This window comes from Thunnus thynnus, chromosome 19 (genome assembly GCF_963924715.1).
Source record: "Thunnus thynnus chromosome 19, fThuThy2.1, whole genome shotgun sequence".
NCBI classification, from domain to species: Eukaryota; Metazoa; Chordata; class Actinopteri; order Scombriformes; family Scombridae; genus Thunnus; species Thunnus thynnus.
In genome coordinates this window covers 1609230-1636706 of record NC_089535.1, presented here as the reverse complement: position 1 = coordinate 1636706, position 27477 = coordinate 1609230, and the positions used below count along the sequence as shown (strand labels likewise).

At 38.2% G+C, this 27477-nt stretch overlaps 3 protein-coding genes across 3 annotated transcripts in view; 2 read left to right on the top strand and 1 right to left on the bottom strand.

Moving 5' to 3' along the window:
- LOC137170628 (uncharacterized) overlaps positions 1-27477 on the bottom strand; it is a 456230-nt gene that overhangs the window by 363753 nt on the left and 65000 nt on the right. The window lies entirely within an intron of this gene.
- Positions 1-27477, top strand: part of LOC137170627 (uncharacterized) — a 139985-nt gene that overhangs the window by 85790 nt on the left and 26718 nt on the right. Inside the window, exons 4-10 of the mRNA XM_067574135.1 lie at positions 929-1024; positions 18732-18827; positions 22533-22608; positions 22781-23009; positions 23165-24959; positions 25063-25236; positions 25403-25576. Coding sequence (XP_067430236.1) covers positions 929-1024; positions 18732-18827; positions 22533-22608; positions 22781-23009; positions 23165-24959; positions 25063-25236; positions 25403-25576 — 2640 coding nt within the window. The remainder of the gene's footprint in view (positions 1-928; positions 1025-18731; positions 18828-22532; positions 22609-22780; positions 23010-23164; positions 24960-25062; positions 25237-25402; positions 25577-27477) is intronic.
- On the top strand, positions 6934-11169 carry LOC137171000 (small ribosomal subunit protein bS18m-like). The gene is made up of 6 exons (XM_067574709.1): positions 6934-7086; positions 7251-7300; positions 7406-7489; positions 8578-8635; positions 9592-9651; positions 11012-11169. The coding sequence occupies exons 1-6, from the start codon at positions 7026-7028 to the stop codon at positions 11086-11088; spliced, it is 390 nt and encodes a 129-aa protein (XP_067430810.1). The 5' UTR covers positions 6934-7025; the 3' UTR covers positions 11089-11169.

Below are 27477 nucleotides of genomic sequence, written 5' to 3'. Positions count from 1 at the left end.
GTCATAGACCTATGTACTATGTAACAGAGATATCTACTGAAGTTAGCATGCTAACCAGCTAGCTCCAGCCCTGTCTGGCCTGTACGATCTTGTAATACCACTTTGGACCACAGGGGCGATAGTGAGTCACTGTAGCGTCCAGTCTGCTCTCAGTCCAACATGAGAGGAAGAAGAAGTAGCTGCCCTGAGCCCTAGCAGTAATGGTGGATCCAGGCTGAATGCTGTTGAGATTGTCACTGTAGGACTGTTTAAAGTATGTGTGGTAATATGGTAGTAATATGTGGTCAGTTTATCCAAATAACACCTGTTTGGAAAGTTGCACCTACATTGTCAGAGCAGCCAGCTGCTGCTGCAGACACTGGCCAGGTGAGACATCAGCTGGTTATATCAGCTGATCCGATGAACTGCACTGAGTTGCACCATGAGCCATTTGGCATCGTAGCACATCATTGTAAGCTGGATTGATATTGAAATATCATATCAATAAATTAGTTCTGTTCTGGATTACTGTGTTGTAAAATGGCAGCAATTAATGAAAGATGATGGTGTTTGGTAGAAAAAGTTGTTTTACTATCAGTGAGTTCTCTGACATGTTATGACTGACACCTATCCTAGGAGCATGTGTGTAACTATTCAGTTGTTACTCAGAGTTATGTTGTAATTTATCTACGTGGAGGAAGGGGAAGGGATGTGAAATGTTGCCCCCTATTTGTGTAGATCAGCTGGACAATTCTTCCGTCTACAAGGAGGAATAGATGAGACTGAAACTGACAATACTTTGAATCTGAGTGAATAAGAAAACACCTCTCCTCCATTGTTCTCTTACAGATGATCTGTCTGGTTCTTAGATTTCAACAAGTTACTTTCTGGTCAAAATTCAACATTTTTCAGGTTTAAACTGTCTTTAATTTGTCTTTTGTTGTTTCAGGATCCATCAGCAGAGACCAGCCTCTCCTGCCCCCAGCTGTGTGTCCATGAGTAGTGACCAGTCCATAGATCCACCGATACGTTTTAACAGTGAAAGGTATCAACTTAAACCTGACAGAAAGGTGTTTCTGACAAAGAAAGTTATTACCTATATTAAAACTTTTGATTGCAAACATTTCAGATATTTTAGCCAAAAAGGAGTCAAACAGACAAAGGGTTGTATTTTACCGATCTAAAGTGCACGGTCTGAGATACATGGCGGAGGTGCATTTAGGGTGTGTCAAAACCCACTTTTGCTATTTTAACGGCGGAAAAATGGTCGATGTGCCAGGTGCACAGTTCAAAGGGGTTGTCCATAGTCTCCTAATTAATCATGGGTGTGTTTTCAGCGTCACATGCAATAACGCTACACAGCGTCGTCTCCCATTCCCTTTAAGAGCCAGGTGTACTTGCACCTTGGTGGATTGCTGTTATGATGGCACATTTGCCAAGTAGTGAGACTGAAGCTTCTCTGCAGAGGAAATGGATGTGCAAAGTGAAAGCGCACGATCCATAACGAGCACACTGCTGCTCCTGAACCCTCAGTGGTCCCAGACCACCAGTTTAAGATCCTGTTCATTAATTTGTTGTGAATTTATCTTCATTTGGTTTTTTTAATTACAGCTTTGGTTTCTTTAAAATCGTTTTGTTCAGTCATGGAGTAACAGGTCAAATCAGCAGGGTTTTAATTGCTGAAAGTATGGAAACCTGATCACTGTACTCTCCAAAATGAGAATATTTGTTAAATATTGTTCAAAAATTAAATCATTAATATGAATCATGTAAAGAATCATTAACACAGTTATCAGGACTTGATCAGCTCTCCAAGGTTCTGATCCTGCTGCTGGCAGCAGCTAGAAGCTGTGCAGATTTATTTCCTTATTCATATTGTACAATCACAGATGTCACAGCTGCAGTATTTATACTCCACCGAACTATTATTCATTTATGAAACCAGCCAGAACTGTAGGCATGTATATGATTAGAAATTTAATTTGTCGGTTTGATGAGAAAATAACAAGTTGATTGAATCTCTGCTTTTTCTACAGGACTTATGAGGAAATCATCTCCAAAAGTCTTCAGATCTCTTCAGGATCTCCTGATGTCTACCAGCTGAGAACAAAGGAAGAGAAGTTTGGAACTCTGACAAGAAAAACTGTTGGTGAGAAAAACCTGAACAAGAAAAACAAAACCATCTTACTTGTAGGTGAAACAGGAACAGGAAAATCTACTCTGATCAACACTCTGGTCAACTACACCATGGGAGTGAAGTTTGAGGACAACATCTGGTTTGAGATCGTAGAAGAGAAGAAGAGAAGATGTCAGTCAAAGAGTCAGACATCAGATGTGATCGTGTACGAAATCTTTGGTTTTGAAGATAAAACTCTGCCCTTCTCTCTGACCATCATCGATACTCCTGGATACGGAAGCACAGAAGGGAATGAACGTGATGTGATCATCAGTCAAAGATTATTTGACTTGTTCCGTTCAGAAGATGGAGTTCATGAAATTAATGTAGTGGGTCTGGTGCTGCAGGTGAGTGTGAATCGACTGAGTGACCGACTGAAGTACATCTTTGATTCAGTGACGTCTCTGTTTGGAAAAGACATTGAGAAGAACATCGTCGCTCTCATCACACACTCAGATGGACTAACCCCTGAAAATGCTCTGAAAGCTCTTGAAGCTGCAAACATTAAATGTGCCAAAAATGAGAAGAATCAGCCCGTTCACTTCCTGTTTAATAACCGTCAGACCACACAGAGAACAGAGGAAACAAAGGTTGATTTAGAGAACACATGGAGGGTAACAGAGAGAGGAATGAAACGATTCACAGACTTCCTGGAAAAATCTAAACCTCAACAGCTGATAACAACACTTGAAGTGTTGAAAGCACGCATCAGAATAACAGCCTGCATCCACAACCTGCAAGACAGAATCCAGCTGATTGAACTAAAACAGAACGAGATCCAACAGACTGAAGAAGCTCTGAAGAAACATGAACAAGAGATGAAGAAGAATGAAGAGTTCACTGTAGAAGTTGATGAGGTCTACAAAGAGAAAAAGTCTATTGATGGAGGGATGTGGGGGTTGTTTTTTTATACAGGAGCTGTCACCTGTTACATCTGTGAAGAGAACTGTCACTTTCCTGGATGCACAATGGCCTGGAGTCCAAAACACTGTGAGGTCATGAAAGATGGTTGCTGTACTGTTTGTACAGGGAAGTGTCCTGCAACAAAGCATGTGAAAGAAAACTGGATCTATGTGAACAAGACCAGGAGAGTTAAGAAGACCCTACAAGATGTGAAACACAAATATGAAAAGAATAAGGTAGATCGTGAACAGAAGAAGAGCCTTCTGGAAAATCTTCAAACAGAGATGGAAAAACTGAAAGCAGAGAAGATTCAGCTGCTTGCAGAGGCCTACCAACATGTGGAGCAACTAGAGCAGATCGCTCTGAATGTTAATTCATTGTCCACTCATGTCCACTTGGACTTCCTGATTGAGAAGATGAAGGAGATCAGAGCCACAGAGAAGGTCAAGAAACTGGAGGAGATGAAAAAACGAATGGATGAAAAAAACAAAGCAGGGCTGCGATACATGTTTGGTAAACTAACAGCAGTTAAAGATAAAGTGATGAAGATGAACAACATCAGACAGCTGTGTAGACAACAAGCTCTACACTGTTCATATAAATGTTTAAACATCACAAACATTATTTCATTTTAATCTTATTAAGTGTGATGTTGATAATCTTAATTTTTTTTTTCAAAGACACATAATCGTCTTTTAAATTTTAAATTGTGTGATTCTGGGAAACCGCCTCCTCTGTGATATATAACTGTTCATTTAGTTTAATGTTTAATTATCATTTGTTGATCCACTTCAGTGAAAGTAAAGCCAGAGTTTATCTTATAGTGACAGCAGCTGTTGGTTTTCTTGTGATGGATTCTCACATCAATCACTCTCATAGTTCAGCCTCTTTTCTGCTCTCAGCTTCATCAGATCAAAACTCCTCATCAGTGTGTTCAGCTGCACTTCAGTAACCAGTTTACAGTCGACTCTCTGCACTCAGCTGATTTCTGTCCTGTCATGTAAACCAGAAACCTGGTTTCTGTATCACAGTAGAGGATTACAGAAACCTGAGGTTCCTCGATCCTCACTTGAACTGGAAGTCGTTCTGCTCCGCCATCTTGCAGGTCGTCCCAAAGCTCTTATTCCTGCTCTGAGGAGCCATGAGTGAAGATACACAAGAGCCTTCACGTCTTTTACCGACCGACACGCCTCCTTATTGGAAAGCTGATCAGTAGGCTTGTTTCAGATGAACTGCTCCTTTCTTGTAAAGTGGAGGGATCAGGCGGCAGCATCAGCAGGAAGTGACAAAAAGCTGCAGTCAAGTCAGACAGTTTCCAGCAGCTTTCAAAGAATCTACAGGAAGTCACAGAAATATTTACATCCTGTTAGATCTGATCCTGATTTAATAAAATGTTATCAGATCAATCTACTCAAGCTCAGCTGATCAATCACTAACATTGTTTTAATGCTGATCTGTATGATAGAATATAAACTGTTAAAATGACCTATAATCAATAATCAAAACAACATTTATTCTGTAATCTCCAATATTAGACTATTAAATTATTTTACATAGAAATGTAACTGTTGCAGCAAGCGGATCACTACCTGCTGGTCAACATGCCGACTGTAATCAGCTGATGTCACACTAATCAAACTCATTCACATCTCATTGATGAAAGAAAGAAATTCTAATAAAATGAAATTATTATTTTTTTCTATGTAATTTAGTTTTTGGGAGAGATCTTTGTATAAGCTTTTATCTTCTTATCTCTCCTGCACAGATGTTTATTTACTTTAAATGAATGAATAGTTGAGTTTATGCAGGTAAAAGTGTGTTTGTTACCTACATGTGAATGTCTCTGTGTACATATCAAATGTTTCAATATTGTATAAAAACACTATTTTATGATGCACAAACAAATAAAGTAAAACACAAATCAAACCAACTCTAATTGTAAGCAGAAATAGACATTATATCATTTATCTGTCAAATATTCACATCAAGAATTAAATAATGATGTAATCTTCATATTGTGTCTGTTGTAATTTTTGGTTATTGAATGTTTTCTGTCTCTTTGGATGATAAAAGTTGTCATCAACACATTTGAATTCTTAGTAGAAGATCAGACAACTGAAATCCAAAATGAAGATAAAACGTCATGTTGTTGATCAAACTCCTGAACCAATCAGCTCTTTGATCAGGTGACATCCATTCTCCCATCATGCCCTGATCCTTGCAGTCAGTGGAGAACAACTGCGGCCAACCTGATCTCATCAGGTTGTTGTTGCCCACGTGTGCTTGATGTCAGAGCAAGTTGGGATCAAGTCAAACACAAATCCAACCGGCAAGAGTTTTTCTGTCTAAAGCTGAAGGAAAATCCAGATCTGTCTGTGTGTCCTTAACATTGGAAAACCTACTGAAATATACAAAACATAGATAAGATTTAATTTAATTTAATTTGAAGGAACAAATGTCATTATTAAGAAATGACATCTTATGCAACATAAAAAGAAATGGTGGTCTGGAGGTACTACGTTTTGAAAGATTAAATAATACTTTCAAAGTGAAATGATGAACTAATTGTAAACAATTACTAACAATTATGTAGAAATTAATTGGCAGAAAATGGTTAGTTGGGGACAAATTTTGTCTTAATAACAAAGTTAAAGAAGTTTCCTTTTGCATCGAATATATTCAGCAAAAAAGACATTAGAAAGATTTAGAATTAATATTGAATATTTTGAAATTTCTGTGGACTAGAAGAGGAAACAATGTGTCATTTGTTGCATCACTATATGTTTACTAGAATATTTTGGGTTAATGTTCAGCATTATATAAGAAGGAAACTCTGCAAGCAATCCAATTCAAGGATAAAGACATTTTTATGTTTTGAAGGTAGCAAGAAGGGAAAAAAATTATTTTTTTTGTGCAGTTAATTTTATAAGAAGAAGAGATGAGTGGACTTCAAACCAAATTTGGGGACATTTTTATCAAGAACGCATCAATATGGTTCCACGATAAGAGTCCTTAAGAATAAGAAGGCAATTAAAACTAATTCTGTTTTTGACAAATTTCTTGTTGACCGATGATACATTATTTTGAATTTGTATTACTTTTTCAAAATATTTTTTATAACTTTGTATATGTGCACCTGGTATGGACAGTTGTTTGTGTACATGCTGTTATTGTACACGTGTTCTCTAAAATAAAGAAATAATTTAAAAAGAATCTAACTAGTATGCATTGTGTGGTGATCGTGAAGGGGCTCATATCCATTGACTGAACGAGCCTGTTATATCAACGTCCGAGCAAGAGAGAAATCCCAACATCATTTCCGTTTCCGGTTTACTGCTCAACTAGCTAACTGACAGCTAACCGTTTTAATACCTCGACTGCTTCCTTTCCGTCATTAGTTTAGCTACAATAAACTCCCGATAAGTTACCTAAATAAATACGATAGTTACCGGACAGCAAGCTTTATGTAACTGGCGGAGTTTTCTACGAATTTGTAGCTTATTTTACTTATACCGCATAACAGACGTTGCTTAGCATGCTAATTTGGCTTTTAACTAACTTAAAATACTCAGATAAATACAGACTTTGTGGTGAGTCATATACATTACTTAATGACACAAATACAATGCTGTAAAAACAATATGTTTTGTTAATTTATGTAATGTTAGCTCGATGTATCACACTTTGGTTCATTATGGGGGGATTTCTATCTTGTCTTTTTAACCTTTGAAGAGAGTTACGGCTAATCTTTTCCGAAAAACATTACACTCGCGTTTGTATCAGAAATTTAATATCTAAAGTGTAAAAAACACACGCTGCATGTTATTTTAATGTTCACAAATAAAGCTGCACTGCCCACGTAATTTTGCTGCAATTAGAAAACCACTTTAGAAGTGGTAGGAACTAATACACCCAGTGAGAGACCGGAACTCGTGTCGGACCGCTTCCTGTCCTGTGTGAGGTCACAATGCTCGCCTTGAGACGGTTTCAGCGGATAAAAGCTGTTTTTTCCCAACATGGAAACACAAGTAAGACAGTTTAACATCACTGTAAACATATTACAGAGGTTATTAAGTGTAAAAGATTGTTTTTATAAATTAAATTCAGTGTTTTCCGTTAAACTACGGATTGTGATGCAAATGCTAATGCTAACATTAGCCAGCAGATGTTATGATTATAATTTTCTCTGCAGGTTTAAGAAGTTTGACCTCTTCAAATGTAGGACAACAGAAAGATGACGTGGTGGGTATTGTATGCTATTAATGATAATATTTATGATCACAGAAATATATCAGTATTAACAGGTTTAACGCAATAATACAATATTATTTTCTCTTCATCTTTTAGCTTGTAAAGATTGAAAACCCGTACAAAGAACCACAGAAAGGATGCATCCTCTGCAGCGTCACAGTGGACTTCAAAAATATTCAGGTGAGTAAAGTAGAGATGCAACTAACGATTATTTTCATCATCGATTATTCTTCCGAGTATTTCCTCAATTCATCGTTTGATCTGTAAAATGTCAGAAAATAATGAAAAATAATAAAAGTTTCTCAGAGTCGAAGGTGACGTCTTGTTTTGTTTGATCAACAGTCAAGAACTTATAGATATTTATTATCACGTTTGACAAAGAGAAGCTGAAGAAGACATCTGCTGGTAAACTCTCCAAATTGCACTTGTGTGGTTGAATTAAAGCAGTGATCAAACAGTCAAAACACACAAGTGGTTTTACTGCAGAGCTTTGATTATTGTTAATTTGTTCAGTAAGATCTGTATCATTAAAAACTGATCACTTTCAATCAGTCAGACTGTTGTTTTAAGACACATTCTAAGTTTTAAGACTAGACCATTAAAATTAAATTGTCCTTTTTAAGTGAGCTTCAGAATTGAAACTACTGTCAGATTACTGAGTTTCCTCCAGATTCGTAGCCACAGATGTGAAGTTAATGTTCACTGACGTGAGGTTTTCTCTTTTCCTGATAACAGAAATCTGTTTCATCCTTTGATCGATCCCGTCACTGACCTGTGAATGTCTCACATTCATGTCTCAGATCATCAGATCAAACAGAGACGCTGGTGTAGAGTTTGCTGTCATCCTGTGGATCAATTAGAGCTGCAACGATTAATTGATTAGCCTGTCGACTAAAAAAATAATCAGCAGCTATTAATGACAATCAAATCATTTTTTAAAAGCAAAAAAGCCAAATATTCACTGCTTTCAGATCCTTGAATGTGAAGATTTGAAGCTTCTCTTTGTCGTTGGACTGTTGATCAGACAAAACAAGACATTTGAAGACGTCACTTTGGACTTTAAAGACGTTATAACGAGCATTTTTCAGGATTTTCTGACATTTTATAAACAAAATGATTAGTGGAGAAACTAATCAGGTGTTGTGACTGATATAAGAAGGTAAATGAGTATTTCTCCCACACCTGTGTCTCCTGTATGTGTCATCGTTGGTTATAAAAACTAATTAATCAATATATTTACTGTAAACTGTCTTCTATCTTCCTTACAGCTGCTGTCTCAGTTCATCTCACCTCATACGGGCAGAATATACGGCCGACACATCACAGGTGAGCAGCTAGACGACAATAAACAACTTTAAACTGAATCATCTTGTGTTTTCATTCTAACCTGCTGCTAAATGAGACATTATGAAATAATAATACAGACAAAATATGTAATATAAACATGAAACTGTGAAATAATTCAAAAGGTTTTATTTCAATACAGAAGTTTATTTCAAGATCAGTTATTTATTTTTAAACCGTTTTCATTCATGTTGTCTGTCAACAGAGCTGCAAAGATTAGTTGATTAATTGTTTTGCTGATTGAAAGAAAATCAATCAACTATTTTGACAATCAATCAAATAAATCATTAATCACTGCAGTTCTGTTGATACTGTTAATTACACTTAATGCAGGTTTTTCTGTTTTTTCTTTCGGGTTTGTTATTTCAGTTATTTCAGTTATTTCAGTTGTTTATTGTCTGTTATTAATCATTTTTGTCAATTAAAATATGCTAGAGCTGAAACAATCAGTCAATTAATTATTAAGTGAATTGGCAGAAAATAATAATTTTTGTAAATTTTGATAATTAATTCTTAACAAAACAATTTCAACTAAAAAAGCCAAAAATGTCCTGATTCCAGCTTCTAAACTGTTTTGTTTCACTATAAACTGAATATTTCTGTTTTTTGGTCAAACAAAACAAAACATTTAATGTTATTTAACCATTTTATAATCATTTATACTAATCAATTAATCAAGAGTAAATTAATCAGTAATGAAAATAATTACCTGAAACAGACGTGTGATTGGTTGATGCTTCAGTCTGAATGAGTGTGTAATTATTTCATAGCAGTAGTTTTAAACATTTATTAGATTATTTCAGTTTCATGGTTTTACATTTTGTATCTATTTATTTATTGATGATTAATATTGATCACTTCGGGTCTCCGTACTTGTCAGCAGTGTTTTGATAATTAGTGAAACAGAATAAAAACTGGTTTCATTCTTGTGTTTTCAGGCCTGTGTGGGAGAAAACAGAAGGAAGTCTCTAAAGCTATAAAGAAAGCTCAGTCGATGGGTACGTTTGCTTAATATCATTCATCTAAATGACGTGTAGAGCAGGTTTAATTAACAGAAGCTGTGTAATGTGACAGGAGTCGCTCATAGTGACAAAACCCACTGAGATTTATCATCAATCCTGCAGCTCTACAGAGACTTTTAGCCTCTTTTAGCTTCAGATTTCCTGTCTGGTTCAGTCTCAGCGGTTTTCTGATAAACGTCGTACACAAAGTTAGAGACTAGCTGGTGAACATAGTGGAGCATTTAGCAGCTAAAGAGCCAGATATTTCCCTCAGGAGTTGGTAGAGAACAAAAACAGAAGCTAAAAGAGAGTGAATATTGGACAGAAACACGACTCCACATGAATGATAATGTTGCTCCGTAACTGCTTTTTGTTCACATAACGACTTCATAAGCTGATAATAAGTCAGATGTTTGTGTTTACAGCTTGTTTCTGCTGGTGAAAAACCACAAATAAAGCTTTAACTGAGTAGTTTTATTTACCTGAACATTGAGGTGTCAGGCCAGAAAACGCTCATATGATTTATTTTTGTTACTCATTTGTGAGGTTTTTGAAGGTATTTTCATTCTATCATGTTGTTTCAGTCAAGAGGACACGAGTGTTACAGGTTAGCAGGTGAAGTGAAACTATAAAGGACCAAGAATAGATCCCTGAGGAACCCCGCCAGTCATTATTTACTGATGATCATGTTGTTCTGTGTCTGCTAGATGTTTGCTAACATCTCAGCCACAACTACTTTATAAGCTCATATGTTTAAAGCTTGTTCTGTTGAAAACAAGTAGTCAAAAATCTTGTCAATCAAGTGATTTTAGTTGCCTTAACTTAACCAAACCTTTACACCAGAAGTTACAGATCAATAAAAGCTCATATGAATCATTTTTGTAACATTTGAGCTGTTTTTTAAAGCACCGACAAACAATCTGCATGTGAGAATATAAATAGAAAATATAAAGGACCAAGATTAGATCCCTGAGGAACACCACCAGTCATTATTATAGCTGGTAACATGTTGTGTTTAGCAGAAAAATCACATCATGCAGTTTTAATTATCTTTGCACAACCTTGAGTGTCTGGTTCAGCTGTAGCCAGGAGAAGAAGTCCATTATACCTGGTAGAAAGCATGGGTCGAGTCTTTCTTTTTTATCAGAAGAACATGCAGACATGTGAACTTCCTGTTTGTCATGACGACAAGAAGTTACAAACTCTTCTCAAACAATCTTAACAAACTCCGACAGTTATAAGGAGCTGTGGAGCAGGAAGTGACTGTTAATGATCAATAAGTTGTTTTTTCCTTAATTATAATTATTATAATAATTATTATTATAATTATAATTAATTTAATTATTTCTCCGTCCAGGTTTCATGTCGGTGACTCACAAGCATCCGCAGTTTATGAAGGACCCCAACATCTGCGGCGTCAGACATCTGGATTAGTGGATCAATGTGTGAAACTCGTCTCCTGTGTTGAAACTGTAATAATTATTATTATTTGTTAATTAAAACCTCTGATTCTGAGCTGTCGGTGTTTTTCATTCACCTGCAGTTTTACACAAGAAAAGAAAAATCAAAAAACATGAATAAATGGGTGTTGAGTCGCACCATTTACCTTTTTTTGGAGCCTACAGTTAGATATTCAATTAACTGTCATTAACGTTGATGAAAAACTTAAAATTCTCACATTTAAGAAGCTGGAACGAGATAATTTTTGTTATTTTTGCTTGAAAAATGACGAGTAATTAACAGAATATTTGCAGATTAATTATCTGTATATTGACTAATCGTTGTGACTCTTCTGTTTTTTAAATATCTACGTATATAAATGTGTTTTAGTTCAGTACGGTGGATGTAATCATGTCTCTCTGAAGCCTGGACGGTCGGGACCCTCACAGGGGATGAAAGAGGATTATTCAGGTAGAAAATATAAAAAAAAAAAAAAAAATTCTGTTTCACAAAATAAAGTTTGTTTTCCTCAAATCTTATTTTGAAAAATAAACTTTTCTTGTGAAATTCTTTAGTCAGTTTAGTTTAAAATAATTCAAACTAGATAATTGTAGAAAGCAGAATCATTCAGTTGTCATAACAACAGTTTGGAAACCAGATGTGATTCAATCTGATTGAAATATTTTAAGTTATTCTGTATATTTATTTCATATATAATCGTTCACTCTAAACATTCAGCTGACTGAATAAACCGGAACTTTAGCAGGTTCTGGTCTAAAGATGTGTTGCTATGACAACAGCTCCAGATCAATTGTAAACTGTCTTTGAGAAACTGAATAATCCAGATAAATTATAGATTATTACTGAAAAAAAATGACTGCAACACATTATTTAAACAAAAGATCTTTATCAGTAAACATTTTAAACAACAATAAACTTCCGCTGTTTATTTTAACTTATTAACTGACGGATTAAAAAACAAGATGGCGTCTAGTTTCCATCAATAAAAAACGTATTTTCCACATCAGGATCTACTTTTCCTGCGTTTCCTCTCCCTGCCCGGCGGAGTTTCTTTCAACCTTTTCCTACAGTGAGTCGCGCTGCCGGGACGCGGCGGCGGGGAGGAGGAGGAGGGGGGCGTTTCCTGAGCGGCTGCAGTTTCAGGATCGGTCGTGTTCGTCGTCGTCTTCGTCGTCTCGGTGACGCAGGAGACGTCCGGTACAGGAAACGCCTCCACGGTTAAAACCTGAGTGCGGAAGAGAGGCGAGCAGGCGAACAGAGCTCGGACGGCTTCGTGCAGCCGAAGGTTGTTCTTCTGCTCGGCTGGACGAGAATCTGCGTCTGAAGACAAGAAAACAAGTTGAAAAGATCAGATTTAAAACATTATTAAAATGTTAATTAGTAGTAAAACATTTCCTGCATGTTGTCACGTGTGAACGGGAGCAGGGATCAATATATTCAGGGAAATATGTAAAAGGGTTGCGTCCGTCTGATGAGAGACGCCGTCACGTGGAGCGAGCGAACCAATCACAAGACCCGACGCGTGGCTGACGTACTTGCGAGTCTGTTTTCAACATGGCGGCCGCATCATAAACTCTCTCATACTTCAGCTAAACAGGAAACACTAAAATATGTTTCTGGAAACATGTGAGGTGAGAAATAAACACAGTAACATAATATTGATCCATATTTGATCAGGTCTGTCTAGAGGGCATCTGTAAGTGTTGCAATGCTGCCATCTGCTGGACGTGACGTGTTACTGACTGCAGCTGCACGTGTGAACAGTGAGAAAGGTTTTCCCAGTGATTTACTGGGAACTATGTGTGAAAGAGGCTTTTGTTGCCAGTTTTTTTTTTTTTTGAGTAAGGAACTGATAACATCGGAGGAATATGAATAAGAATTACTGATGTTATTGTAGTTTTTATTGTAAAGGATTAATCGATTAATCAAACGAAAGAAAAATAATCAAATATTTTAATAATTGATTAATAGCATCGGTGATTTTTTCTGCTTTATATCATAAACATGTATGGGTTGAAGATATCTGAATATGTTCTTATATTAATGGACAGTTTTTCACATTTCATAGACTAAACGATTAATCAGTTAATTGAAAATTAATTAGTAGATCAATAAAGAACAAATTGAGTTCTTTTATATTTTCATGATTTTTACACCTCATATGTTACAATATGATTATTTATAACGAGCACATTTTAAATATTCTGGACAGTTTGTAACTTTTTCTCTTTTAAATGTTTAATTTCCAAGATGATCACAATAGTAAATAAAAACTTTATTTGACGTTTCTACACGACGGCTGACTGATGATTCACTGTCAGGTCAAAGACACTGAGCACCAGTTCAATACTATTCATTGATTATTAATTAGCTGCAGAAACAGAAAAACAGACACGTCTTAGTTAAACCAATTAAAATGAAGGCAACAGTTCATTATTAATGCAGACACATCTGGATCTCTGATATTTAGCCACATGTGTGTTTAGTGCTGCAGTTTAATAAAACATTAAAGGGTCATCTATACGTTATCATGTTTTCTAAATAAAAAGAGAAACGCTCGTCTTCCGGAACGACGTTCGATAGATCCGTCACTACACGGTTTCTGTCAATCTGTCAGTTATCATACTCGTTTATATCTGAGGGTTTGTTGGTCATCTGAGCAGAGAAACAGATAAATCTGATTCTATGTGTAGAAATTAGTTTACAGAAACCCTCCTGTCTGCTGGAGAAATTGGTTATTGAATGCCCCCCCCCCCCCCCTCTTTTACTTTCGTTTTCTTCACCGTCATGTCGCAGATATTATTCTCCGTATGGTAAGGTCATAACTGACAGTTTTCAGTGTTCAATGACTCCTCTCTGCTCTCACTGTTAGTTTAATGAGTCGCTCGGTTGTTGAAAGTGTTTGTGTGAATATCTTGTGTTTGTCTTCAGATCAGATCTGTTAACAGTTTGTGTTCAGGATCAATAACTGCTCCAACAGCAGGAGAAATGATGGTGACATATAGTCATGTGTGAATGTGTTGCTTTTCAATGTTAATGATGATCCATCAACAACTTTTATGTTTTCATGTTTTATATTGTTGCAGATGTGTTTCTCAGCAAACTTAGCTGTTTGACATTAAAAAGCAATTATCAATCATGATGATCAGGTTCTGAAATAATCACAAAAACTGTCACATAATCCCACACGTCTACACAAAAATATAAATACATAAAAATATGATAAAAATATTAACATTTACAACAACAAATATATTAAAAAATATATATTTGTTATAAAATATAGATTACTTCCAAGAGAGACTGTAGAAAATAATATCATAAACCACCATCAACAACAACAAAGTGATGCTTGAGTTTTGACTTCAGACTGTTTTTTTCTCCACAGACGTTGGAAGTAGATGAAGTTGTTCCTGAAATCCTGCACAGCAGAGACCAGAATCTCCTGATCCCAGCTGTGTGTCCGTAGAGAACAATAGGACCATGGATCCACCTCCTCTTTCCAAAACACATGGAGAGTAAGTCAAGATAATGTCATTGTATTGTTCAGGCTTTTGAACATTTACTGATGAGGGGATGCTGAAGCAGCAGACAGTATCAGGAGACCAGAAGCACTGCAGATTCTGTGCTCACAGAAGGAGCATGAGGAGAACATGTCTCCATGTCTCTGATGGAGGTCACTGAGGGGGAGTTAAAAACAAGGAGTTGATCAGATACACTCTGAGATGCTGAAGTTTCTGGACATTGTAGGGCTGTCTTGGCTGACAGAAAAGGGGATCCAGAGGATATGATCTAAATATTGAGGTATCACACTGCTCAGCCTCCCTGGAAAGTTTATGATGGATGTTGGAAAGGTGGCGGATCGTTCAAACTCAGACTGAGGTGAAGTGATGGGGATTCTGTCCTGGTCCTGGATTTGGGGATGCTGGAAGTCAGTCAGAGTTGGGGGGGCTGAGAGAAAGTTTATATAATGATGTCATATTAAATGCTGCGCAACATTCATGACTTTTGTATTAATCTGAATGGCCAGAGACATTTTACACCAGTTTTAGAACATTTACACACAACAGACAACAAACTTAAATACCAACATGCTGTATGTCAAAGCAGCGTAGCAGCATATTCAGCTATGGACAGTTCACGCACAGGATGCAGGTTTATTCCTAATCAGAAGATGATTTATTGTTGATTGAGCCACAGCCACGTTATATGGTACAGGTAACAATACAACAAGGCACACACACACACACACACACACACACACACACACACACACACACACACACACAGCGACCAAAAACATTAACAAGTAACTCTGAACAGGCTGTAGGCAGTGCTTCACAAACAGGCTTTCATTGATAACTACACTCCAAAACACAACTCTACACTACAGAGACGTCCTCTCATTTGAAGCATGTTGCACTACCAGATCTGTGACAGAAACAAGAAATAATGTAACTTACTAAATGATATAATCAATTCATTCATACGCCCTGTAACTGGAGAGACAGGAAATTGAGAGACGGTAGCGAGCTACATAACTAATCATCCAGTAGCACCATCACACCAAGTTTAAAACAATGAACACACAAAGCATCTGAAATTTACAGCAAACCAGTATATAATATAAATATTGTAACCCAGACCAAAGTGAGCCTGCATGGTGGCAGGAAACATAATAAAAACACATCTATTATTGGTCACTAATATTCATGATACTTCACATCTAGCTATGTCACGTCCTCTGTGTTTGTGCATCAGATACACGGAAAATACATGAATGTTCTAACATGAAATGAAATATCATAAAAAGAAAATAACAAAGGCTGGATTTTAACCATTGAACAAACCAAGTTTTATAGACTGCATACACTAAAATGCTACTCTGGATCAGTGGACCAGCTGTTTACCCTTTCAAGGATCCTGGAGGGAGGGATCATGAGAGTCTGTCCGTCTGCTCTGCAGGTGTTTTGTAGAATTGTAGTGTTTTTCCATTGTGTGGTCGTCATACTGAGTCATGCCATGATCCGTTATGAGTAGTTGAGTCATGCTGACACAGTTCAAGTATGTTTCCACTGCACACAGCATGGCAGGGTAAAAGACGTTGTTCACCTTGATGATGTGTTTTGTCAACAATCAGCTCAGCAACCAATCAGGATCATTGCAGCACAAGAAACAATGTTGACTTTAGCAGCGTAACAGCAAGAGGACATTATTAGAGAAATATCAGTCAAGTCAGTTTTATTTATATAGCACCAAGGGCTCTTTTCACATAGACCAGGTCTAGACTGAACTCTTTAATTTACAGAGACTCAACATTCCCCCATGAGCAGCACTTTGTGACATCAACAAGAAAAAAACTCCCCTTTAACGGGAAGAAACCTCAAGCAGAACCGGGCTAATAAAAATAACGACAACAATAATAATAATAGAAATATGCCTTATAATGACTAATGACTAATAATAATAATAATAGCAGCAGCATCAAGCTGGACAGCAGTCGGTCTGTAGCTGAAGGTTTCCTGCGAGATGAGAAAGCACAAAACTCCGGGGAAGAAGCCAAGTTAGTAACATGCATTAATGGTACATGAATACATACAGATGGAGAGGAGGAGGAGGACAGAGGAGCTCAGTGCATCATGGGAAGTCCCCCAGCAGTCTAGGCCTATAGCAGCATAACTAAGGGCTGATCCAAGGCGAGCCTGGTCGGCCCTAACTATAAGCTTTATCAAAAGGGAAAGTTTTAAGCCTACTCTTAAACATAGAGAGGGTGTCTGCACCCCGGACCGAATCTGGAAGATGGTTCCACAGGAGAGGAGCCTGATAGCTGAAGGCTCTGCCTCCCATTCTACTTTTAAAGACTGTAGGAACCACCAGTAAGCTGCATACTGGGAGTACAGCGTTCTAGTGGGATAATACGGTACTATGAGCTCTTTAAGATATGATGGTGCCTGACCATTAAGAGCTTTGTAAGTTAGGAGAAGGATTTTAAATTCTATTCTGGATTTTACAGGAAGCCAATGCAGTGAAGCTAAAATGGGAGAAATGTGATCTCTTTTTCTAGTTTTAGTCAGAACACGTGCAGCTGCATTCTGGACCAGCTGGAGAGTCTTTAGAGACTTGTTAGGGCAGCCTGATAATAAGGAATTGCAATAATTCAGCCTAGAAGTAACAAATGCGTGAACTAGTTTTTCTGCATCTTTTAGGGACAGGATGTGTCTGATTTTCACAATATTACCTAAGTGAAAAAAGGCAGTCCTTGAGATTTATTTTATGTGGGAGTTAAAGGACATATCCTGATCAAAGATAACTCCAGATTCCTTACAGTGGAGCTGGAGGCCAGGGTAATGCCATCCAGAGTAGCTATATCATTAGGGCCCCAGCACAAAGGTGCCAGGGGCCCAACGGTTATTCTTTAAGGACAGGTTCTTTTTAAAAGAAATTTTTTTTAACTTAACCTCTTTAAGATGGCATTTTTATGCCACACAGATTATTTCAACCATTACCTCAGGGCTAAGAAATGCAAAAAATTAAGTTCTTATAACTTAGGCTACTTATTTTTGAAGGTATAATGTGTGAGAATATGTCAGAATTTTAGTTTTAAACGTTTCGAAATTAACTAAATTTATCAACAGAGTGTGAAGAAATCCCAGTTTTGACGTAATGTCATAGACCTATATGTATTGTGTTACAGAGATATCTACTGAAGTTAGCATGCTAACCAGCTCGCTCCAGCCCTGTCTGGCCTGTACAGTCTCGTAATACCACTTTGTACCACAGGGGTGATAATGAGTCACTGTAGCGTCCAGTCTGCCCTCAGTCCAACATGAGAGGAAGAAGAAGTAGCTGCCCTGAGCCCTAGCAGTAATGGTGGATCCAGGCTGAATGATGTTGAGATTTTTGCTGCAGGACTGTTTAAAGTATGTGTGGTAATATGGTAGTAATATGTGGTCAGTTTATCCAAATAACGCCTGTTTGGAAAGTTGCACCTACATTGTCAGAGCAGCCAGCTGCTGTTGCAGACACTGGCCAGATGAGACATCAGCTGGTTACATCAGCTGATCCAATGAACTGCACTGAGTTGCACCATGAGACATTTGGCATCATAGTACATCATTGTAAGCTGGATCGATATTGAAATATCATATCGATAAATTAGTTCTCTACTGGATTACTGTGTTGTAAAATGGCTGCAATTAATGAAAAGATGATGCTGTTTGGTAGAAAAAGTTGTTTTACTATCAGTGAGTTCTCTGACATTTTATGACTGACACCTATCCTAGGAGCATGTGTGTAACTATTCAGTTGGTACTGAATAGTTACACACATGTAGTATGGTTATCTTGTTATTTATCTCCGTGGAGGAAGGGGAAGGGATGTGAAATGTTGCCCCCTATTTGTGTAGATCAGCTGGGCAATTCTTCCATCTACAAGGGTGGATAGATGTGACTGAAACTGACAACACTTTGAATCTGAGTGAATAAGAAAACACCTCTCCTCCATCGTTCTCTTACAGATCATCTGTCTGGTTCTTAGATTTCAACAAGTGACATTCTGGTCAAAATTCAACATTTTTCAGGTTTAAACTGTCTTTAATTTGTCTTTTGTTGTTTCAGGATTCATCAGCAGAGACCAGACTCTCCTACCCCCAGCTATGTGTCCATGAAGAGTGACCAGTCCATAGATGCACCGCTACGTTTTAACAGTGAAAGGTATCAACTTAAACCTGACAGAAAGACGTTTCTAACAAAGAAGTTATCCATATTAAAACATACAGACATACAGACGCTCAACGTGTGTATTCATCAGTGTTGTTAGAGCTTCCTCTCCATTTAAAAATGATTGTGAAACACTTTATACTCAGTTTATTTACATTCCTTACAACAGCATTTAAAGTGGATTTAATGTTTTTATGAACGTGCTCGTTTGATAACCTCCAACAGGATGTGGATGGTTTTGTCAAATAGTGTGATGAAAACCACCTAATTGTAAATATAAGTAAGACTAAGGAGCTTATTATTGATTCATTTTAAGACCAACATGACAAGGGTGGCTCTGATGGGTGCAAGATCATTTGCTTTTTAAACAACATGGGGGCTGGACAGGAAAATGACAACTGCATCGGTCTCAAACTAACAAAGACACTTGCGTTGTGCTTGGCGCCGCTTTGCGCCAGGTGTAAGATAGGACCCTATGCCTTTGGTATTATTAAGGAATTTATTACGGCTATTTTCTCATAGAGAGTCATTGATTTTCCAGTCCAGGGAGATGGTATTTCTTCTATTTTTTGGAGTTTAATTTCAAAAATTATTTTTGTAATATTGCTCAGCTTTTCTGGGATACATATACCCAAAATGTTGTCCCATTGTCCATCTGATAGGAAATATGTAGGTAATTGTCTGTTTTCCAGGGAAGACACCTGCATTTATCATAGTTTGGTTTCAAGCCTGATATCTTTGAAAACTGATCCAAATCTTCAGTTAAGACCAGTATTGAGTTTACCGTCGGCATTATTTTATCATTCGTGTCATCCACATACATTGTTACTTTGGATTCTATATTATTTATGAAAAGACCCTATTTGTTGATTAGTCCGTACTTTTTGTCCTAAATTTTCAATAGATAAAATGAATAAGTATGGGGATAGTGGACAGCCTTGTTTCAAACCTCTTTTCAAATATATTGTTTCTGAGAGTTTACCATTATTAATTATTTTACATTTTGAATTGCTATAAAGTGTTTTTATCCAATTAATTATGGATCGATCAAAATTGAAACAGTGCAGACATTTGTACATTAATGCTAATCGTAGAACATCAAAGGCTTTTTGGAGACTAGCAATAAAAACTATACCAGGTCCTTGTACTCTATCATAAAACTCTATTATTTCTAAAAATCTATCTAATGTTATCTTTAATACTTCTCCCTGTCATGAATCCTGATTGATCTGGATGAATGACCCTTAGGAATACCTTAAAGACATTTGGCCAGAATTTTTGCATCATAACACTGTAATGTAACAGGCCTCTGGTTTTTAAGATTTGTTGGGTCTTTATGTTGTCCATTGTGTTCCTGTTTTAAAATGAGTGAAATCAGCCCTTCTTGTTGGTCCTGATAGTTTCCCTTCCATATATACACTATTAAAACATGCCAACATATGAGCTTTAATGTGGAGATAAAAGGTTTGATAGGATTCAGCTGGTATTCCATCCAGGTTTGGGCTTTTAAAGGATTTAAAGGAGTTAAGGGCCACAGTTCCTCCTCTGTGATCGATCCTTCATATAAGACTTTCTCTTCACATGTTAATTGTGACCTCATTGATGGGAGAAAAAATGTTATTTATTGGCACTTAAAAGCAGGACTGGAGGATTTTGAAATGAAAATATTGTAGAAAAATATTGATGTTCTTCTTAGATAATATCTTTTAGCTCTAAAATGTGGTGTTATTTATTATGAGTTTTGTGGTGTTTTTTGCTGCATTCCTGTGTTGTTGGTTCATGAAGAATTTAGTACATTGTTCTCCTTTTTCCATCTATTCTACTTTATTTCTGTAGTTGTTTTAGATTGTTTTTTCTTCATAGATAAGTTCTAATTCTTTTCCCTTTTGTTTAAGAGAGTTTAATGTTGCTATATTTTAATTATCATCTACAAGTTTGAATCATTTGATTTATTGTGTTATTTCTTGTTCTTTAATAAGGTGTTTTTTCTTTATCTTCGAGCTGTATTGTATGCAGTGGCCTTTCAGGATATACTTAAAGGCATCCCATAATACCAAAGTGTTTGCTGTTCCTACATTTCAGTGAAAAAAAACTTCTATAGAAATCTTAATAGCCTCAATAAAAACCTTATTTTCTAAGAGTAACTGATTAAATGTCTAATATCCAGGACCTCTCTTTTGTTCAGAGTAATTATATTTATTCCACTAAAGTTATTTAGTTAGTTAACTAACTAAAGTAGTTAGTTAGTTTAAAAGAAACCAAAAAGTATTCTGACCTACTTGCCTGGTTTAATCTTCACCAGGTGTATCTTACCTTTTGTGGATTGTTCATCCTCCAGCTATAAGGTCTAATGAGGCCATTAGTTTTTCTATAGTATCATGAGCTTTTGGATGATAGTTTTTCTTGTGGGATCCTTTTCTGTCCATTTTATTATATATTTTTTAAAATATATTAATATACACAATAATAATCTTTCGCATTGTAATCCTTTTATTTGTAATCTTTTGCATGTTTGTGTGCTGCTGCGCATCCTGTGTGTGTAACAAGCAGAGTGTACGTTGTGCACTCATCTATGTAGCTGCATATTACTGTCTTCATAATGCGCCTTAAAATAACAGTGAAACACTGCATCAATGACTTCAGACCAGGTTTTTGTTGGTCAATAGCACAATCGCTCTCTGCTGCCTCAAGGTAGCAGTGCACCAACAACGCGCCTGACCACACATCATTTGAAGACCAACGCGATGAACACTGATGGGTGCAAGTGCATTTGCTTTTTAAACAACGTGGGTGCTGGACGGGAAAATGACAACTGCGTCGGTCTTAAACTAACAAAGACACTTGTGTCACGCTTGGCACTGCTTTGCGCCGGGTGTAAAATAGGACCCTAGATCATTGTGGTGGTTTCCTCTTATAAGTACCTCTGTGTCCTTGTGGATAATGGGCTGGCCTGGGCTTAGTCAAGGCTGTTTTTCCAGGAAGCTCCGGTCTTTTGATGTCAGCAGGTCACTCGTGCATGTATTTTATCAAAGCATTTTAGCAAATGTCCTATTTTATGCCATTTTCTGTTGGGGTGTTGCTGAAGCTCAGAGGACAGGAACAAGATCATTAAACTGATCAGGAAGGAAGAATCCATTATTGGCTTGACTCCTGACTTGCTAGAAATGTTCATTGAACAAAGAATGGGTAGGAAGCTCAAGAATATTACGTGAAATGAGGATCATCCGATGTACTATGTTTTTGGTGAGCTGAACAGCTCTTTCAGCAACAAGCTTGTTATGCCCAGGTGCTCCTCAGAGAGATTCAGGAAGTCCTTTGTACCTGCTGCGGTGAAGTTTTTTAATTTTCATTGTCGTTGACTGTCTCTGTTGATGATGATGATCTGATGTTGATGACGAGGATGATGGATGTACTGAGGATCGTGGCAATGTTGGCATCCATGAATATGTTGATGGCATGTATAACCACTAACATATACTAGTACAGTCACATTGATGTTTACCCTATTTATTATAGTGCTGTGCTCTCCCCTTATTTTGTACTGCCTTGAGATGTGTATGCCTTTTTTCTGTTGTCCTACCTGTTGTCCTATATGTATGGTGGTATTCAGTTTCCCTCCTGGGGAATTAAGTATTTTGTATCATATCGTAAGTAGCGTTGAGTCATTAAATGTCCTTAAATATGATGTTTTCTCCACAGAATGGACCAGGAGAGCTCAGAGGTTCCCAGTGATCAGTCTTCCCAGCAGCATCCAGACCTGGGCTCCATATTTATGGTGTGTACATGTATAAACACACTTTTTACTATTGAATACTAATGTTACCATTCAGGTCCTAACAGTATCCATGCTGCTCTGTTTACACCAGCAGGCCTTCAGACTCACAGATGAATCACATGTTGTGTTCGACCAGTTAAAATTAAATGTTCAGTTTATCTTCCTGTTCCAGCTTCTGGAGGAGAGCATCGTCAATTTTGTGAAGAATGAGCTGAAGAAGATGCAGAAAGTTCTAAGTCCAGATTACCCAGAATGCTTAGAGAGTCAGAGGGAGGATGAGGAGGTGTTGGATGGTGAGGAGGAAGAGCAGAGGAGGAGCAGCAGAGAGGCATTTCTGAAGATTACACTGCACTTCCTGAAGAGAATAAAGCAGGAAGAGATGGCTGACCGTCTGCAGATCAGTAAGAGGATTTTAACAGATTTAACATGCTGGATAAATGAGATATTTACTGATGTCTTAAGAGATGGAGGAAAATATGATGAAATAGTCATTCTTTAGGGGAATCAAATTGTTGCTTTATACCTTCTTGGTTGATCTTACTGTTTGTTCATTCAGGAACTTGTGCTGCAGAGTGTCAATATAAACTCAAGTCTAACCTGAAGAAGAGGTTCCAGTGTGTGTTTGAGGGGATTGCTAAAGCAGGAAACCCATCCCTTCTGAATGAGATCTACACAGAGCTCTACATCACAGAGGGAGGGACTGGAGAGGTCAATAAAGAACATGAAGTCAGACAGATTGAAGCAGCATCCAGGAAACCAGACAGACCAGAAACAACAATCAGACATGAAGACATCTTTAAAGCCTCACCTGGAAGAGATGAACCAATCAGAACAGTGATGACAAAGGGAGTGGCTGGCATTGGGAAAACAGTCTTAACACAGAAGTTCACTCTGGACTGGGCTGAACTCAAAGCCAACCAGGACATGCTGTTCACATTTCCATTCACTTTCAGAGAGCTGAATGTGCTGAAAGAGAAAAAGTACAGCTTGGTGGAACTTGTTCATCACTTCTTTACTGAAACCAAAGAAGCAGGAATCTGCAGGTTTGAAGAGTTCCAGGTTGTGTTCATCTTTGACGGTCTGGATGAGTGTCGACTTCCTCTGGACTTCCACAACAATGAGATCCTGACTGATGTTACAGAGTCCACCTCAGTGGATGTGCTGCTGACAAACCTCATCAGGGGGAAATTGCTTCCCTCTGCTCGGCTCTGGATAACCACACGACCTGCAGCAGCCAATCAGATCCCTCCTGAGTGTGTCAGCATGGTGACAGAGGTCAGAGGGTTCACAGACCCACAGAAGGAGGAGTACTTCAGGAAGAGACTCAGAGATGAGGAGCAGGCCAGCACAATCATCTCCCACATCAAGACATCACAAAGCCTCCACATCATGTGCCACATGCCAGTCTTCTGCTGGATCACTGCTACAGTTCTGGAGGATGTGTTGAAAATCAGAGAGGGAGGAGAGCTGCCCAAGACCCTGACTGAGATGTACATCCACTTCCTGGTGGTTCAGTCCAAACTGAAGAAGGTCAAGTATGATGGAGGAGCTGAGACAGATCCACACTGGAGTCCAGAGAGCAGGAAGATGATTGAGTCTCTGGGAAAACTGGCTTTTGAACAGCTGCAGAAAGGCAACCTGATCTTCTATGAATCAGACCTGACAGAGTGTGGCATCGATATCAGAATGGCCTCAGTGTACTCAGGAGTGTTCACACAGATCTTTAAAGAGGAGAGAGGACTGTACCAGGACAAGGTGTTCTGCTTTGTCCATCTGAGTGTTCAGGAGTTTCTGGCTGCTCTTCATGTCCATCTGACATTCATCACCTCTGGAGTCAATCTGCTGGTAGAAGATAGAACATCATCCCAGAAGTCTGAAACAAGAAACAAATCCAAACTCTTCTACCAGAGTGCTGTGGACAAGGCCTTAAAGAGTCCAAATGGACACCTGGACTTGTTCCTCCGCTTCCTCCTGGGTCTTTCACTGCAGACCAATCAGACTCTCCTACAAGGTTTGCTGACACAGACAGGAAGTAGCTCACAGACCAATCAGGAAACAGTTGAGTACATCAAGAAGAAGATCAGTGAGAATCTGTCTGCAGAGAGAAGCATCAATCTGTTCCACTGTCTGAATGAACTGAATGATGGTTCTCTAGTGGAGGAGATCCAACAGCACCTGAGATCAGGAAGTCTCTCTACAGCTGAACTTTCTCCTGCTCAGTGGTCAGCTCTGGTCTTCATCTTACTGTCATCAGGAAAAGATCTGGACGTGTTTGACCTGAAGAAATACTCTGCTTCAGAGGAGGCTCTTCTGAGGCTGCTGCCAGTGGTCAAAGCCTCCAACAAAGCTCTGTAAGTACACAGATAGATTTTGTAAATACTATGATATTTTTTAACACAAGAGAAAATTAAATACCTTTGTGCTTGTTTTTTTTTCTTTTTATTTCCTCTCCAGGTTGAGTGGCTGTAACCTCTCAGAGAGAAGCTGTGAAGCTCTGTCCTCAGTTCTCAGCTCCCAGTCCTCTAGTCTGAGAGAGCTAGACCTGAGTAACAACAACCCGACAATTTCAGGAGTAGAGCTACTGTCTGCTGGACTGAAGAGTCCAAACTGTACACTGAAAACTCTCAGGTCAGGATTCAGATGTTTATAAAATGTGACTTTTAAAGTTCAACTCTAGCATTTGAGTTTACTAGTAATCATCACTTTCGCCCCAAACATTAACATGAATGCAGTGCCTGCTTAAACAGATGGATCTATCCAAGTAAATTTTTATACATTTACCTCACTGTTCAAGGTTGAGCGGTTGTAACATCTCAGAGAGAAGCTGTGAAGCTCTGTCCTCAGTTCTCAGCTGCCAGTCCTCTAGTCTGAGAGAGCTGGATGTGAGGAACAACAACCTGACGATTTCAGTAGAAAAGCTGCTGTTTGCTGCACTGAAGGGTCCAAACTGTACACTGGAAACTCTCAGGTCAGATCAATAATTTATTTATAATTTATGTTTATGTTAATGTTAGTGAAGCCAAATTCCTTGGCAAACCAGAAATTAAGGCACCTCAATATTTTAACCCTATGTTTACATTTTACATATTTGTCACATGATTGTTGATCTTGAGGAAGGGAAACGTCATCCAGATAAAAGAGAAATGCATATGGAGCCAGAATGTGTGACATCTTTTTCCAGCTTTTGAGTCTCCTTCCAGTTATCAGCACCTCACTACAACCCTTGGTGTGCGTTACTTTTCCACTATATATTTTACACATTAACATCTACAAAGCCTTCTGCCAAAACTTCTGCATTATGACTTATAGTTGTTGAGTTAAGCCTGTTTATTGAGTGTTGTCCTGTTTGCATTCAGCTCTTCTGCCTGTTTACTTAATCAGTTAATCTCATTAGATTACAAAAAAGTAGGTCAAACTTAGACAGTCATGATACGATATCGATCTCCTGTAATGAAACAGAAGGCTAAATGATAAACTGAATCAAGTTATATTAAGATTGAAGGTTAGCGCCATCAGATGTTTATCTCCTAATATTCACACAGCGGCAGTGGATGGAGACAAACATTCACAACATTTTCTATTGACCTGTGTTATGGACTAGTCAAGTCTAGGGGATTCAGTATTAAGAACCAATACTAGTCCTAACCTGGAGGGTGTAGAAAAGGAGAAAACGTGGAAGAACACAGAGGAAGACGGACTGGTTTCCAATATTAGAGAGACAATCTGGAGGTGGGTTACCTTATTGAGGTTCCAAGCCGACTAGCATTTCAAGTCCCTCCGACTCAGCCTCGCCAGCGCTGGGCGTTGCTCTCGTGAGCCGCAAGCTCCTTCTGGCGGTTCAGTTCAGTTTTTGGTGGTTGGGGGATGGGTCTCAAGAACAAAGCTGGTTTTACACAAGGGTCCGGGCACAGGAAAGGTGTGAAGCTGTAATGTCTCGAAAAACGCTTCTAAAAGGACGTCTCGGGTCTTTAACTCAACTCGTATCACTTATTCAAGTGTCGCGCTTTCCCAGCTGAGCCTCATCACGTTACTCCAGTGGCTGCGCGCACCTCACCGTTACATCCTTTTATCAACCTGCAGCTTAACCACACCCCCTTGTTATCTTCTCAATGAAAACCAGTCCAGTGTTCAGGAAAGGGAAAGGAAGAAAGAGGAACTATAAACCCCGCCCCCTTTACTCCTAACATTCCTCCCCCCTTACAACAAAAAAAACCCCATCTGGACCCAACCAATGTTTTTTTTTTATCCTATTTTATTTAATTTATTTTTTTAGCATTTTCTCTTTTCTTAAAAACAACAATGTACACATCACATTAGCACCCTCATTACTGACATGTCTAGTCTCTGATCCTTAGTATAAAAGGTATCTCATCACAAGTGAAATGACTAATGTCTGGAGTTATGCCTATCAATGTTAAAGACTATACCAATGTATTATGTAATCAGTCTCTTGACTCCAATACACATGCATTACTATAAACGCTGCACTCGCAGCTTCTCACCACATGGTCATCCTCTTGGCAGGGTGTTGGCGATAACATTTTCTTTGCCTGGTAAATGCACTACTGTCAAGTTATATGGTTGCAAAATTAAACTCCAACAGAACACTCTGACTGGACATTTTCAACTTGGATAGAAATGTCAATGGGTTGATCAGTGAGAACCACCAGCTCACCTCCAGCACTACAGACATACACCTCAAAGTGTTGAACTGCCAGAACTAGAGCCAGGGCCTCCTTCTCAATGGTAGAATAACGTTTCTGATGGCGATTCAATTTTTTAGAGAAGTAGGCAACTGGCCTATCTATCCCTGACACATCAGTCTGTAGTAACACCGCCCCCACTCCAACATCACAAGCATCCACTGCC